Source organism: Mesoplodon mirus (assembly GCF_964341445.2).
Source record: "Mesoplodon mirus genome assembly, chromosome: X".
Taxonomy (NCBI): Eukaryota; Metazoa; Chordata; class Mammalia; order Artiodactyla; family Ziphiidae; genus Mesoplodon; species Mesoplodon mirus.
Window position 1 is genome coordinate 33650317 of NC_138981.1, and position 17292 is coordinate 33667608.

General features: G+C 38.0%; 1 protein-coding gene across 1 annotated transcript in view; it reads left to right on the top strand.

Annotated features, from left to right (window-relative positions):
- LOC309796149 (uncharacterized protein) overlaps positions 1 to 2585 on the top strand; it is a gene marked incomplete at its 3' end in the record, with an annotated part of 551894 nt that extends 549309 nt beyond the window's left edge. The window contains exon 7 of the mRNA XM_082609206.1: positions 2531 to 2585. Within this exon, the coding sequence (XP_082465332.1) occupies positions 2531 to 2585 (55 nt within the window). The remainder of the gene's footprint in view (positions 1 to 2530) is intronic.
- Between the last annotated feature and the right edge of the window lie 14707 nt (positions 2586 to 17292).

A 17292-nucleotide genomic window follows, 5' to 3' on the forward strand; every position in this document is an offset into this window, starting at 1 on the left:
ACACCCCAGATGCTATAGACATAATATCCTATTGGATCTTCACAGTAAATGAGGTATTGATGAAGCATTATTATTCCTTTTTACAGATGAGGAAATTGAGACTCAGAAAAGTTAATTTGCAGGCTTCCCTGGTGGTTCAGTGGTTAAGAATCCACCTGCCAATGCAGGGGACACAGGTTTGAGCCCTGGCCCGGGAAGGTCCCACATGCCACGGAGCAACTAAGCCCGTATGCCACAACCACTGAGCGTGAGCTCCAGAGCCCATGAGCCACAGCTACTGAGTCCACGTGCCACAACTACTGAAGCCCGCGTGCCTAGGGCCCGTGCTTGGCAACAAGAGAAGCCACCGCAATGAGAAGCCCATGCACCGCAATGAAGAGTAGCTCCCGCTTGCTGCAACTAGAGAAAGCCCGTGCGCAGCAACGAAGACCCAACACAGCCAAAAATAAATAAGTTAAATTTGAAAAAAGAAAAGTTAATTTGCAAGACATTCTAGAGCTAGCAGGCAGTGGAGCAGGAACATAAATTATTACAATTTATTATATCTGACTCAAAAAATCCTACTGTGTCCATTATACCACGATTTTTTTTTCCACATACCTAAATATGTCCTCATCTCCGGTTTACACAAAACATTTAATTTCCATTTTTTCTTCTCCATATACACATAAATAATACTAGTTTAAAGTCATGTTACTTAACCATTTTATAAAGCAGATTCACATATTTTGTTTCATTAGTACTTCTCAACACACAAATGGAATGGGCACAAATGGTACTATTTACTCCATTTTAAAGATGAGCTATTTGAAATTCAGATAGGTTAAAGAATTTTCGTAAATTGAGACAGCTACGAAAATGGTAATGCCCAGATCTGAACGTAAAAGTTCAGGTTCCAAATCCATGACCCTCAAAAATATATCACACTGACTCAATCAATTCCATCTCTTTGGATATTGTGGTGTCTAAGGAAAGCATCATAATTTAGTAAAGAAATATTTCATTGTTACAAAATACATACTGGGGAGGGAGACAACAGAAAAATATGTATGTTATATTCAGCCAACAATGGGATGAGAGTTAAACTAGCATATCCAAAAAATATTTGAAATAAAATCTAAGGTTATTATTTTTTACCTTCTCTGATTTTATTACTATATTACTATATTGCATATAGAAAACAGGAAACATACATGTACACTGTAATAAATGATCAAAATGTAAACATCTGGTCAAGAACTAGAAAGTGCCAGAACATTAAGACTACATGTACACCTCTCCAGAACAAAAAGAAAAAAGATTCCAGATGGAAGGTCCAGGTGAAAGAAGGGAGTAAGAGCAAAAAATAGTAAGCAAATAGGTAGATGCACACTGACTGTGTTAAAATATTAATAATGTCTAGTGGATTTATATATAGAATTAAATACATGGCAATAATAATTTATAAGTTGGGAAAGGGATAAATTAAAGTTCATTAAACTCCTTGTATCACTTGGGAAGAAAGTGAAAGTATTGTCCTTATTTTTAAATCAACTTGATTGTGAAATGTAATGCAGTTATAGAAAAATCCATAAACAAATGCATAGTTTAATAGAAAATTGAAAAGTGAATACTTGTATAACCGTCCCATTTCCCTACCAATCACAACCAACAGTGTAAAGCTTATTCTGTGTAGTGTAAGCACCTGACAATGAGCTTTCTTGATTGTAATATATGTGCCTGACATTAAGCTCTCGATTGTTGAGCCATCCACTTCAAAGTCATCCATCCCGAATAAACACATTGCCAGCTACACAACTAGGTGAAGAGCCAGGCTGCCCCAGTTCCCCTTTTTATTTATTTATCTTTTATAAATTTATTTATTTATTTTTGGGTGTTGGGTCTTCGTTGCTGCGCGGGCTTTCTCTAGTTGCGGTGTGCGGGCTTCTCATTGCAGTGGCTTCTCGTTGCGGAGAACAGGCTCTAGGCACGCAGGCGCAGTAGCTGTGGCTCGTGGGCTCTAGAGCGCAGGCTCCGTAGCTCTGGCGCACGGCCTTAGTTGCTCCGCGGCGTGTGGGACCTTCCTGGAGGGGCCGAACCCGTGTCCCCTGCATTGGTAGGCAGATTCTTAACCACTGCCAGCAGGGAAGTCCCAGAGTTCCCCTTTTTAGAAAGCTCTGGTTGACTGACCGCTTTTTTTTTTTTTTTTTTTTTTTGCGGTACGCGGGCCTCTCACTGTTGTGGCCTCTCCCGTTGCGGAGCACAGGCTCCGGACGCGCAGGCTCAGCGGCCATGGCTCACGGGCCAAGCCGCTCCGCGGCATGTGGGATCTTCCCGGACCCAGGCACGAGCCCGCGTCCCCTGTATTGGCAGGCGGACTCTCAACCACTGCGCCACCAGGGAAGCCCCCCACTCTTAGATTTTAAATTTACCAATAAAGAGTGAACCTGTGAAACCCTGAGCACCCCACACTAGATCCCAATAAAGGCAGAACCCAGGACTGTGCGTGCTCACTTGCTTGTGCATGCTCACTCTGTCTCTCTACCCGCAGCTTCACTGTGTGGCCCAGGCATGCTGTGTACTCTCCAGGACTGGTGAGTAAATAAGCTTTGTTTTTTTCAAATTTCCCTTATGGCTGTTGCTGAGGTGCGTCTTGCAATCATAATAAGAACCACAAGGGCCAGTCCAGCCAGGACACTGGCCCTGGTTGGCGAAATGTCTGTGGGGCTCCCACAAGTAGTATGGGCCCTGCTGAGTGCCCCAGGCATTTCTAGCCGATAACATCACTATGGACAGGCTGAGACTGATACAAAACATCCTGTCTGTTATGGTTGTCACTTGCTGCCTTTTTATTACTGTAACAATTAAGTACATCAACTTTACAGTCGATATTTGTAAATATTCTATGTGTTAATGAAAATAATGTGTATTGTGCTGTTGTTGGGTGAAGTGATTTACACACCTACATACACACACACATAACTATCAGGCTGTGTTTGTTAATAGTGTTCAAATCTTTTATATCCTGATTGATTTTTTCTGTGATTGTTACCAAAGTAGGAGTATGCTAAAATCTCCCACACCTATGGGGTTTATCCATTTCTCCATTTCTCATTGTAATTTTGTATATTTTGCCTCTGTGTGTGTGTGTGTGTGTGTGTGTGTGTGTTGAGCTTATGCTGTTGTTTTATATTCCTGATGAAATGAGTCATTCAGCTTTTTGAATTCTCTATCTCTTGTAATGCATTTTTGCCTTAGTAAATCTACGTTAGGGCTATTTACGGCATATGTTAATTGATTTTTTTTTTCTCTCTTCTCTCTGTTCATTGCTAAGATAACTTTCCTGTATCCTCTGGGGATAAGTTAGTTCTGGTTTTCTCTAGTACTAAGGATGTAGCTCTTTTTGATCACAGACTCCCCTCCTTGGGCAGACCATGAGTCTTGCCTTCTCTATTCCCTGCCTCCTTCCTTCTTTCCCTCATCCATACTCAAGCCCGAGAATCTAACTTCCAAAATGAAGGAAGCAGAAAGCCTCTCAAGGTTGAGGGGGCAGTGACGTGAGACCAATTGCTTTGCTCTCTGCTAAGCTTCCTGGGTTCTCACTTTATAGTACAACCTTGGCCTGGGATTTTTCCATGATCTTACCTGCTCCTTGGTGTATTTAAAGTGATGTTTCATAAATTTTATCCAATGTTTTAAGTTATTTTTAGTGCAAGATTGATCTAAATAATTTAGCCCACCTTAACCAGAAATTAAAATTCAACAAATGTAGCATTTTAGCACAAAACAAAAAAGTTAACTCCATTTCCAAAGAATTTTAGAACTGTAACAATATTCTTGATATCCAAAGTTTTTTGAGTGTAAGAGTTGAGCTGCTTGAGGAAAGAAAATGTTTATTGACTTCCAGAAGCTCTGCTTTGAACACCGAGAGGTGAGACCCAAAGTGCTGAACAATACTTTTGAAAGGACCCATAACTATGAAAGAGTTGGTCTTTTCTACCCCTGGAATGCAGCTCAGTGGGAGAGAAGGGAGAACTGGGAGAGGAGAGAAAGAGAGTCATTGAAATACATTCTGCAGAAAGGGATGCTGCTAGGTAGAGCCAATTTATGATGAAATAAGATCAGACATGATTTATTGACCACTTCCCATTTGGAACTCCAAGAGTGCAACCTCACAGTAAAAATGGCCACAGGAAAGGTGTGATTATAAAACAATTCTGTTTTGTTTTGTTTTTTTAACATCTTTATTGGAGTATAATTCCTTTACAGTGGTGTGTTAGTTTCTGCTTTATAACAAAGTGAATCAGCTATACATATACATATATCCCCATATCTCCTCCCTGTCCCAAGTTGCTTGCATTGCCAAATTTCTTACAGTATAGTTGGCTCTCTGAGAATGAGACAGATTTTGAATATCCAGAGATTTCTAGTGTCCCTGAGAGGAGACAGTTTGAGGAAGTCTCAGTGGATTTGAAGGGACTCAGTGTTTAGATAAGGAGGATGACATATCTTGCATAGATCTGGCATCAGAGAGCAGTCAACAAGGTGGGATTGATGAGAAAGTTAGAGGCATCTCAGCAGGGGCCATAGAAAGCAGAAAGTGGCTATGGACCAAACACAAACCCTAATGTGACAATGTAAAATACTCCACCAACCACAGTATATGTAGCCCAGAGAAAAACAGATGGCAAAGATGAAAATCCGGAATTTCCTTCCTAAGTAATGAGAAAAATCCAGAAATTGCTGAGTTTACCATAAATGTTCAATTTACGTATCATTTGCTCTGCAAGTTGGAAAATAGTAAAACTTGGTACTTTACCTGGTAGCACAAGTTATATCTCTGCACACCAAATGTTATGATTGCGCTAATGTAGTAATCTAAGTGGGGGACTGGTCTGAGAATCCAAAGATTTTTCATTTTTATAGAGGTGAGATTTACATGACATAAAATTAATCATGTTAAGCTGAACGGTATTAAGTGATATTTAATATATTCACAAAATTGTGCAACCAACATCTCCATTTAGTTCCAAAACATTTCAATCACCCCCAAAGGAAACTCTGTAGCCATTCAGCAGTTGCTTAGCATTCCTCTCTTTCGCCAGCCCCTGGCAAACACCAATCTTCTATCTGTCTCTTTGGATATACCTATTCTGAATTTTTCATGTAAATAGAATCATACAATATGTGACCTTTTGTGTCTGGCTTCTTTCATTTAGCATAATGCTTTTGAGGTTCATCTGTATTGTAGCATGTGTCAGTACTTCATTCCTTTTTATGGCTGAATAATATTCCATTGTGTGTACATATGTTAATCTATTTATCCCTTGATATATATTTGGGCTGTTTCCACATTTGGTTATTGTGAGTGCTGCTATGGACATGTAAATACATGCATTTGTTTGAGTATTTGCTTTCAATTCTCTTGGGTATATACATATCTAGGAGTGGAATTGTTGGGTATATGGTGGTTCTGTGTTTTACTTTTTTTTTTTAATGTTTTTGAAGAACTGTTTTCCATAATGGCTGAACCATTTTATGTTCTAACTAGCAATGCACAAGGATTCCAATTTCTCTTCATAGAGGCCAACATTTGTTATTTTCTGTCTTATTGATTACAGCCATTCTAGTGGGTGTGAAGTCACACCTCAGAGTTGTTTGATTTGCATTTCTGTACTGACTAAAAATGTTGAGCATCTTTTCATGTGCTTGTCCATTTGTATATCTTCTCGGGAGAAATGTCTATTCAAGTCTTTCAGCCATTTTAAAAATTAGGTTATTTGACTTTTTGTTGTAAGAATTCTTTATATATTTTGAATACTAGATTCTTATCAGATACATAGTTTGCAAATATTCTCTTCCATTCTGTAGGTTGTCTTTCACTTTCTTGATAAGGTAAGTTTTTAATTTTGATGAAGTCTGACTTATCTATTTATTTTGCTGGTCATACATTAGGTATCTTATCCAAGAATACATCAGCAAATCCTAGGTCATGAAATTTATTCCTATATTTCCTTGTAGTGACTTTATAATTTTAGCTTTTGCATTTAATTTTTTGTCTCTTTTGAGTTAATTTTTGTATATGAGGTGAAGTAAGGGTCTAATTTCAATTTCATATATTGTTATTCAATTATGCCAGCAGCATTTGTTGAAAAGAATAACCTTTCTACTTTGGATAGTGTTACGGAGTGAATTGTATTCCCCCACAACCCATGTGTTTAAGCCCTAACCCCCACTCCCCTGTGATTGTATTTGGAGATAGGACTTTAAAGAGAGGTGAGGTTAAATGAGGTCGTAGGTGTGAAGCTCTGATCCAATATGTCTGGTATCTACAAAGAAAAGGCTATGTGAGGACACAGCAAGAAGGCAGCTATCTCCAAGCCAAGGATAATGGCCAATCCTGACGGAACCTTGATCTTGGACATCCATCTTCCAGAACTATGAGAAACAAATTTCTGTTTTTAAGCCACTCAGTCTGTGATATTTTGTTATGGCAACCCTAGCAGACTAAGACAGATGGTCTTGGCATCATTATCAAAAATCAGTTGACTTTAAATATATAGGTTTATTTCTGGACTCTCAATTCTATTCCTTTGGTATTTATGCCAATAGCACACTGTTAGAATTACTATAGTTTTTCAGCTAGTTTTGAAATCAGGAAGTTTGAGTCCTCTTTGTTATTTTTCTCAAAATTGTTTCAGCTATTTGGAGCCCCATGCAATTCCATATGAGTTTGAGGACTGGCTTTTCCATTTCTGCAAAAAAAAAAAAAAAAGAATGGAATTTTTATAGTAAGGACATTGAATTTGTAGATTACTTGGGGTAGCTTTGGTATTAAGTCTTCCAAACCATGAACATAGGATATCTTTCCATTTCTTTAGGTCTTCATTAATTTCTTTGGCTCTAATTGATGAATTGATCCATTTGTCACAATATAAAATCTTCTTTGTCCCCTATAATAGTATTTTGTCTAATATTAGTATAGCCACTCCAACTCCATTTTGGTTACTATTTATGTGTAACATCTTTTTCCATCCTTTCAATTTCAAGCTATTTGTGTCTTTGGATCCAAAGTGATTCTCTTATAGAGAACATATAGTTGGATTATAGGTTTTTAAAAAATCTATTGTGCAAATCTGTTTATTGCTTTTAGAGTTTAACCCACATACATGTAATTATTGATGAGGAACCATATACCTGTACCATTTTGCTATTTTTTTCTGGATTTCTTATTCCCTTTTTCCCTCATTTCCTTCATCTCTGTCTTCTTTTATGTTTAATTTTTGAAGTGTACCGCTTTGGTTCTTTTCTCATTTCCTTTTGTGTATATTTATAAAATATTTTCTTAGTGGTTACCATAGGAGTTTCAATTAACATGCTAAATTTAAAACCGTCTAGTTTGAATTAATACCAACTTAGCTTGAATAGCATGCACAAACTCTGCTTCTACACAGCTCCTCCCACCTTTGTTATTGTTGTCACAAATTATATCTCTATGCATTGTGTGCACATTAATATAGATGTATAATTATTGTTTTATACATTTGCATTTAAAATTATGTAGGAAAGAAAAAAGAGGAGTTACAAACAAAAAGTTCACTTATACTGTATGAGCTGTTTTGCATAAAATAGTCACTGTTTGGGGGTACTATATTCTGGACAGAAACTTAATTAACATATTCATCAGAATAGAAATATATGATAATAAATAAATAATTTTTCTTTAATCAGGAAAGCAAAATTGTCCTAGGTAGAGTGTAGTCACCAGCCACAAAAGGGCTAATATGTCTTTATCTTTTCGCCTGAACTAAAATTAGATTTTGAGCTTCCATTTCAGCTCAGTAGTGAAAACTGTATTCTTTTAAATTGAAGGTAAATTCTGGATTGAAACTCAACTTCTTTTAGGGTAGCACTCTCCTAGTTCAGGAAATTCCTGTTTCTCCTTTCCTTCTCTTTGCCCTGGAGGTGATCTATGTTCCAAGGAGATTTATAAATAAGGTGGCGCTTGGGGAATATATGTCATTTATTATGTATAACTTAGCAGTGGAATCAACTAAACACTGACTTCGGCTGAAATGAATAAACTTAAGTGGTATTATTGGTTGACATCTATCAACTGCCTCTGTAACTCAAACGTCCATGCCCCTCTGCTCTGTGGTGCCCAGTTTATTACAGCTCAATATGTGTGTTCATTTTTCTTCATTTTGAGGTCTAACCAAGTTGCCAGTGTACTTTCAGCCGTGTTTATGTCCCTCTGAAAGGTGTAAGCCACTTTTTGGATGCTCCTCCAATCACCACATCAAGAACATATACTCATAACTTAACTACTCTAAATTGAAGTGCCAAAGTAGCCATGGGACTTCTCCAGGGACCTTTCCCTAACCCCTCTTATGTTTGGGTCCCACTAACCCTAAGCCCTAGGAAACAGGCTGGGGACATTTAATCCACAGTTTAACTTCCTTGATCAAGTCTGTCAATTATTTTTCTTTCCCTAAAGCAAATACATGGATTGTTTATCAGGATAGGCTAGGAAACTGTTCTCACATCCTTATACAACCCTTTGAATAGAATACATATAGCATAAACTCTAGTTCTGCTTCCTTCAAGGCTGTTTACTGGAGTGCCAGGTTTTCATAACTCATATATTCTACCAGTTTAAAATATCTACTCAGAAACTCAATTTATTTATTCTCAGGTGGATAAGCCTTCCTCTGACTCATGTAATGCCAGTGACCCAATGGATGAAGGATCTCAGATTATCAAGAAAATGGGAGAAAGAAAAGCTTTGGTTATCAAAATATTATCCCCTACCACACCTGCAAACAAAACTTTGTGGCTAATTAGATGACTGGAATTGGAATAACATTTTATCAGGGTATCTCTATTAGTGTATTTTCTTGTGAGAAAACTGAAGTTCTGATATGTTAAATGACTTGCCTGAGAACCCAGTGATAATTAATAGCAACTCTGGGTACAAAAAATGCAATATTTTTCTATTGCTGGAAGCTTCTAGAACTGGAGCAGGAGAAATAGAAGGGGACTTTTGGCTAGCTCAATACCAGTGATTCACAAACATGCATTAGAATTGATCACAGAGGTTTTGAAAAATATATATGACTCTCCCACAGCAAGCATGCAGATTCAGCATGTCGGGGGTATGTTCCATAACCCTGTATTTAAAAATAATCTCCTCAGATACTTTCTGTGCTTTATAAAATAAACAAGCTCAAGAGCATGTGTAATGCACCTTCAATCTGCCTCAAATGTTGCCTTCCCTGGGCGTCCTTCCAGCAGTTCTTTCTGGGTCTCTTCCAGCTCCCGGAGACCAAATGGGAGGCAGCTAAGGCAAGAATTGTCTCTGATGTATGCACAGCTTGAGGCAGTGGTTTTAACACTGTTGTGTGCTTCAGGATCATCTAAAATGCTTGTTAAAAATGCACTTATTAGGTGCCACTCCCAAGTTGCCTGAACTGCTTTATGGACACTTGATAATAGGTAATTAATAAATGGGTATATGCTAGAGTTTGATTCAAAGCTGGCTTTTAGTATGACCTGGAAGTGAGGCTTTGGGGCTTCTTCAGCCATTACCCACATCAGAACTGTGGCTGCTCTTTTTGTGTATCTACCAAAAGCAAATTAATAGCTGTGCATGAACAAATCAGTTTAGGTTGTAGGGTTTATTTATTCAATCATCTGTCTCTAATAGTTGAACCTTCCTTCCTTTGGAGGCTGCAAACAGTCTGTCTCCCAGTCTTGGCTTCGGAACATAGTCTGGCAGTGAGTAGGAAGTGAGCATTACTTGTCTCTTGGGGGATTTGGCAGGATGCATGTAAAAACATTTCCCAGAGTATTTCTGAGCCTGCTCCTGGAAGCATGAACTGTCTTCCAAGCCTGCAAAATGAGCTGTGATGTTTGCTCAGTGGAGAGTTTGAAATCACTGAATTTGCTGATTGATAGATGCCTGTTTGGAGAATGGAGAATGCCTTCCAAGCATAATCTGTCTCACAATAATTCTCAGAAAACACAGATGGCAATAAAGTTTGGGCCTCAAAAGCCCTGGCATCCCAGGGGTTTGTATAGAGTTTAATTACTTTGCAGGTAAATAAAACAGGGAACAGATGTATATCACCAGGTCCAGCAGTAGGGTGAATCTTGGTATCAGCCCAAACCATCTCTTCTTGGCTCCTTTTATGGATCCCTGTGAATACAGAGACAGGAAGCCAAAAATCTGTGTGGTGAGCTCCATAGCCTGTACTGCCAGATGAGGCAGGTGAGAACCATTAGGAGAAATGTCCAAGTCAGGATAACTATTGGGGCAGCCTCCTGAGGCCCAGCAATCTGTGTATCTCTGTGTATATATTATGTGTATATTTTGTGTGTGTAAGTGTGTGTGTGTGTTCAGGAGTCTTAAGAACTATTTTTATTTAAGTTTGAAAGAATTTTTTAAATAAAATTTATTTTGGAATAATTTTACGTTGATTACAGAATGGTTCTGTATCCCCCATTTCCTAGATTCTCCTATTATTAACATCTTAAAAACTGTGATACACCTTCCAAAACTTAAAAAAACAACAGTGGCACATTATTGATAACTAAATTATGGACTTCATTTGGATTTCATTAGTTTTGCACAAATGGACTTTTTTTTTTTTTTTCTGTTCCGGGATCTAATCCAGAATACCACATTACATTTGTCATGTCTCCTTGGTCTTCTCTGGATGGTGACAATTACTCAGACTTTCCTTGCCTTCTGTTGAAATGCCAAAGTAGCCATGGGACTACTTGACAGTTTTTTGGAGTACTGGTCAAGTACCTTGTTGAATGTCCTTCCTTTTGAGTTTTTCTGATGTTTCCTCATGATTAGACTGGGTTATGGGATTTTGTAAAGAATACCACATAGGTGAAATGTCATTCTAATGACATTATATAAATGTGTGCATGCTATCAACATGACTTATCATTGGCGATTTTAACCTTGATCCCTGGACCCAATTTGCTATTCTAGGTTTCTCCATTGTAAAGTTACTCTACCTCGCATCCATACCCTTCTCTTTGGAATCAGGTCACTAAGTCCAGCCTACACTCAAGGGAAGTTAAGAGAATTTAGATGCACTTTCTGGGTCATATTGACATAAATTACTTGGAATTATTCTGTAAGGAAGATTTGTCTTCCTCCAATTAATTAATTAAATTAATTATTTATTATATCAGTATAGACTCTGGTACACTTAATATATATATTATAATATATATATGATTCTTTTTGAGTTAAATTTTGGATTTCTTTCATCAGCAGTTTTTCTTGAGAAATGAAAGATTTCTTTCATTTGTAGTTTTTCACATATAGATCCTGCATGTATTTTATTAGATTTGTACCCAAGTACTTCATTTTTGGGGTACAATTATAAATGGCATTATCATTTTTTAATTTTAAATTCCAATTATTTTTTGCTGGTATATAGAAATACAATTTACTTATGTGTACTGACATTGCATCATGTGACCTTGCTAAACTCACTTATTAGTTCTAGTTTTGTAGTAGATTCTTTGGGATTTTCTACATAGACAATCATGTTATCTGAGAATAAAGTTTTATTTCTTCCTTCCCAATCTGTATATCTGGTATTTCTTTTTCTTGCTTTACTAATCTAGGTAGTACTTTTAATAAGATATCAAATAGCAGTGGTCAGAGAAGGCTTTCTTGCCTTATCTTAAGGTGAAGGCATTCAATCTCATACGTTCTGGTATAATGTTAGCTGTAGGGTGTTTTGTGGATACCTTCAATTAGACTAAGGAAACTCCCCTCTGTTACTAGTTTTTGAGCGTTTTTATCATGGATGAATGTGAAATTTTGTCAAATGATTTTCTGCACCTATTCATAGAATCATACTTTAAAATTTAGTGTTTTAATATGCTGAATTATATTAATTTTTTGTATGTTGAATTGGCCTTGAGTTCCTGTGATGAACCCCACTTAGTTGTGATGTATTTTCATACGTTGCTGGATTCCATTTGCTAATATTTTTTTATGGATTTTTGCATCTTTGTTAATTAGAGATATTAGTATATAGCTATATTTAATTTTAATGCCTTTGGTTTGGGTATTAAGGTACTGATGGATTTATAAAATGAGTTTGGAAGTGTTATCTTGGTTTTGGAAGAGGTTGTGTGGAAGTGATCTTACTTCTTCCTTAAACTTTGGTGATGATTCTATAGTGAAACCACTCGGACTGCAGGGTTTTTTTGGGGGGAAGGGGAGGAGGGATTTTAAACTACACATTCGATTTCTTTAATAGATTTGGGACTATTCATTCAGGTTACCCATTTCTCCTTGAGTGATTTTTGGTAGTTCATGTCTTTCAGAGAATTGGTCTATTTCATCTAAGTTACTGACTTTAAGGTCATAGAGTTGTTAATACTTTTATGCCAGTGGAATCAGTAGTGTTTGCTTTTTCATTGCTGATATTGTTGATTTGTATCATCTCTTTTATTCTTGATTATTCTGGCTAAATGGTTGTTAATTTTGTTGATATTTTCAAAGAACCAGCTTTTGTTTTCATTGATTTTCTCTATTTTCTATTGATTTCTGCACTAACTGCATAATTTTCTTTCCTCTTATTACTTTAGATTTACTTTACTCTTCTTCACTAGTTGCCTAAGGTAGAGCTTGCATTCTGTATTGAAATGAACCCTCTGATGCATGCTAAAATTTTAGAATGGTTGGATTGTGTGATCAAATCCCTGTTTTCCTGCTGGGCTGTCCTCTGAAGACTAATCTTCCTCCCAAATTTTATTCCACACCAATGTTTTTTAAGTACTCATAGATGATAGGACCTCCTTCTACTTGTACGGGATACCCACATGCCCTCAATCTTATATGCACAGGATATTCCAGTGAAAAATGAATCAAACCATTACTGAATTACTTAATTGTTTTATAGACTCTGGTTTTCTAAAAAAATATCATCTGGATGCTTTCTTCTTCCTTAATTCTCCCCCTTTCTACCTCTACTTTTGAGATCTCTTTCCCTTCACATTTTTTTCCATCTACAGTCCTCATTCTTTGCTCCCTTACCATAGATACCTCACTCTTGTAACAGAAGGGAGTCTCAGTGCCCATTTCCTCCATCCCTGCAAGTCATGCCATGAGTCTTGAAAAGGATATGACCTCAGACAGCTGCTGAATTTCAGTGATACTCTTCTTGGTATTGTTGCTCCTGGCTTTGAGGAGACAAGGGCTTCACACTTCTCTGTCTTAGTGTCTGTAACTCCTTGAGTGGAGGATGTTATTTGTTTAGCCACTCCCTTTTTGATGGACATCTCTATTCTCTATTCTTTTTCTTTTTTTGCCATTACAAATAGTGCAGTAGTGAGCATCCTAGTACTTATATTTTTGTATATATGTGTATTTATTTATTTATTTTTATTTATGGCTGTGTTGGGTCTTTGTTGCTGCACACAGGCTTTCTCTGGTTGCGGTGAGAGGGGGCTACTCTTCATCGAGGTGCACGGGTTTCTCATTGCGATGGCTTCTCTTGTTGTGGGGCATGGGCTCTAGGCTCATGGGCTTCAGTAGTTGCAGAACACGGGCTCAGCAGTTGTGGCTCACGGGCTCTAGAGCGCTGGCTTAGTAGTTTTGGCGCATGGGCTTAGGTGCTTCGCAGAATGTGGGATCTTCCCGGACCAGGGATCAAACCTGTGTCCCCTGCATTGGCAGGCGGATTCTTAACCACTGCACCACCAGGGTAGTCCCGTGTGAGTATTTTTAGAAGGATAATTGCTGGGCCAAAACATATGTGTGTTTAACATTTCAGTAGGTATTGCAAAAATTGCCTGTTAAAATTTTCCTGTTACACTCTCACAAGAGTATATGGGAGTGCCCTTTTCCTTACAGCTTCACCAATAATTGATGACAACAAACTATTACACTGTTGTAAATCTTATAGATGAATAAAACTCTTGTTTCATTTTGAATTTCCCTGATAATCAATGAGGTTGAATATATTTCATATGGCAATCTATCATTTATATTTGCTTTTTGTGAATTTCATGTTTATAGTCTTGGTCATTTTTCTATTGAATTGTATGGCTTTTCCATTTAGTTTGTGAGTATTTACATATTGCTCATTCTGGTTATCCATCCCTGTCTGCTGAATATGATAAAAAATACCATCTTACAGTCTTTTATCTTCAAACTTTATGAATTACTTTAGAATACAAAAGTCTTTTAATAAGGCTTGTTCTGTCAATCTTTTTCTTTATGGCTTTTAGATATTGTGTTTTGCTTTAAAAATAAATATGTGCTTAATACATACATTCACATAAAGGTCCAATAAATAAAATAGAAGGTTACACATCAATTTGTTAATGGTGGTTACATCTAAGGAGAGAAATATAGGGGGAAGCATGAAGAGAGACTTTTAAGTTTGCTTTGTGTCTGATTGTGATGCAATGCATAGAGATTTTGTAAAATACTGTATCTATGGATTAGTCATATAACAAAAACCTTTAAAAGCTGGCTGAAAAAAATCAATTTTTCCTTTCCCATTTTCTTAATTACAGTGGGAATACACTGTAATTATTTTTCCCTCATGACTCCACTGTAATTGGTCTTGCCTGTATTATTAATGATCTCCTAATTCTCAATGCAGTGGACACAGTTGTCATATTTCCTGACCTGTTCTCCACTTGACATCAGAATCCATTCCCTTCTTGAAAGTTACTGACCTTGATTTCTTAGGGTACCACTTTATCCCAGTTCTTTTCCAGCTCCTCTAACCACTTTTGATTTTTTTACTGCTTATATCTGAAGAGTTGATTTCCCTCAGAATTCCTCGGACAACCCTGCACTAATTGTTACTCTACAAACTCTCATTCAGTGACTATGTCTACAATAATGTTATTAATAGCCACTTATACCTGGATGACTCTTAAATCTAAATCTCTATCACAGATATGGCTCCTGGGTCCTTGATATCCATAAATCCCACTGCCAAGCAGATAGGGCCCACCCCTAGATATAAGTGCGTTGAACTCAGCATGTCCAAACCTGAGTTGATTAGTTCCATCATAAATCCATTATAAAACCATATACCTATTCTCCTTGAGGATATCATCATCCAAGGAAGCTTTACTTCATTCTGCTCACCCTTTCTATTTTTGTTTTCTTTTTTTCACCCTTTCTATTTTATATCAGGTTCTAAATTCAATTTTCTTCTTTTTCATCCTTCACATCCATACTGTTCCCTCATTTGTGCTGATCTTTCCCTAATTGAAGCCCTGATCATTTCTCCCTTGGCCTCTTTACTTTCTAACTGCATCCACCTTATTTCACTTCAATTCTTTTCCATACTACTTCATCCTCCATAATATCTTGCTAAGATAAAAATCTAATCATATTACTTCCTTACTTAATATTTTCACATATCCATCATTGCCTGCAAGAGAACTCAAAGGGTGGCAAAATAGGCCATTTATGAATAGATTTTTGCCTCATTTCTTACTCTATACCTCCTTTTTTAAAAAATTAATTAATTTATTTATTTATTTTGGGCTGTGTTGGGTCCTCGTTGCTGCGCGTGGGCCTTCTCCGGTTGTGACAAGCTGGGGCTATCCCTCATTGTGGTGCGCGGGCCTCTCATCGTGGTGGCCTCTCTTTGTTGCGGAGCACGGGCTCCAGGCGCTTGGGCCTCAGCAGCTGTGACACACGGGCTCAGCAGCTGTGGTCCATTGGCTCCAGAGTGCAGACTCAGTAGTTGTGGCTCCCGGGCCCAGTTGCTCTGCGGCATGTGGGATCTTCCCGGACCAGCGATCGAACCTGTGTCCCCTGCATTGGCAGGTGGGTTCTCAACCACTGCACCACCAGGGAAGCCCTACCTCCTTTTGAATCCAAGAATCTAGCTTCTACTGACCTACTTAAAGTTCTACATGTTCCTCTCTTCCATATTTTGAACATTTTCTTTCTCAGAGGATCACCATTCCTTAGCTCTTCCATGGGTGAGATCTTACTCCTATTCCTGATCCAAATCAATAATTCTCTTATCTACAGTGTTCATACCCTAATGCCTCCAAACCTCAGACACAGTTGAATTCTCTTCTTTCTAAGCAATGACTGTACTTAGAATACAACACTTTATTGTAATGACTTTTTTTTTTTTGCGGTACGCGGGCCTCTCACTGTTGTGGCCTCTCCCGTTGCGGAACACAGGCTCCGGGTGCGCAGGCTCAGTGGCCATGGCTCACGGGCCTAGCCGCTCCGCAGCATGTGGGATCTTCCCGGACCGGGGCACGAACCCATGTCCCCTGCATTGGCAGGCGGACTCTCAACCACCGCGCCACCAGGGAAGCCCTATTGTAATGATTTTATCAGTTATGCTACACTCTGAAAACTTGAGTGGAAGTATGTTGTCACATTTATCGTGTTATTCTCAGCACAAAGCATGCCACTTGGCATATAGTGCTTAATAAATGCTTGCTGAACAGATGAAGACACTGAATGTATCTTGTTTCTGTTTCAGTGGATATGTTGAGTGAAGCAGAAAATAATACATGAGTTTTATGTGTTGTTATGAGCTGAATTGTGCCCTGCTGAAATTATTGTGTTGAACCCCTAACCCCCCATACTATATGTGACTGTATTTGGTGATAGGCCCTTTAAAGAGGTGACTATATTGAAATAAGGCCCTTAAGGTGGGCCCTAATTCAATCTGGCTGGTATTCTTACAAGAAGAGGAAATTTGGACACAGACACTAGGGATTCACACACACAGAGGAGTGATCATGTGAGGACACAGCAAGAAGGTGGCCATTTGCAAGCCAAGGAGATGAGCCTCAGAAGGAACCAAATCTGTTGACACCTTGATATTGGACTTCTAACCTCCAGAACTGTGAGAAAATAAATTTTTGTTGTTTAAGCCACCCAGTATATGATATTTTGTTACGGCAGCCCCAGCAAACTAATTATAATAACAATAACAACAACAGCAACACCTTTTTACCCCTTGTTGTATTCACTTCCTATGGCTACTGTAACAAATTGTCACACACTATGTAGTTTAAAACAATAGAAATTTATTTTCTCACAGTTCTAGAGGCCAAAAGTTTAAAATCAGTATCCCTGGGCCAAAATCTATGTGTCCACAGAGCCATGATCTCTCCAAAGGGTCTAGAAGAAAAACCATTTCTTGTTTCTTCTAGCTTCTGGTAGCTGTTGGAACTATTTGGTCAATACTCCAGTCTCTGCTTCTGTGGTCACACTTGCCTACTTCTCTTCTGTTTGTAAAATCCCCTTCTGCCTTTCTCTATAAGGACTTT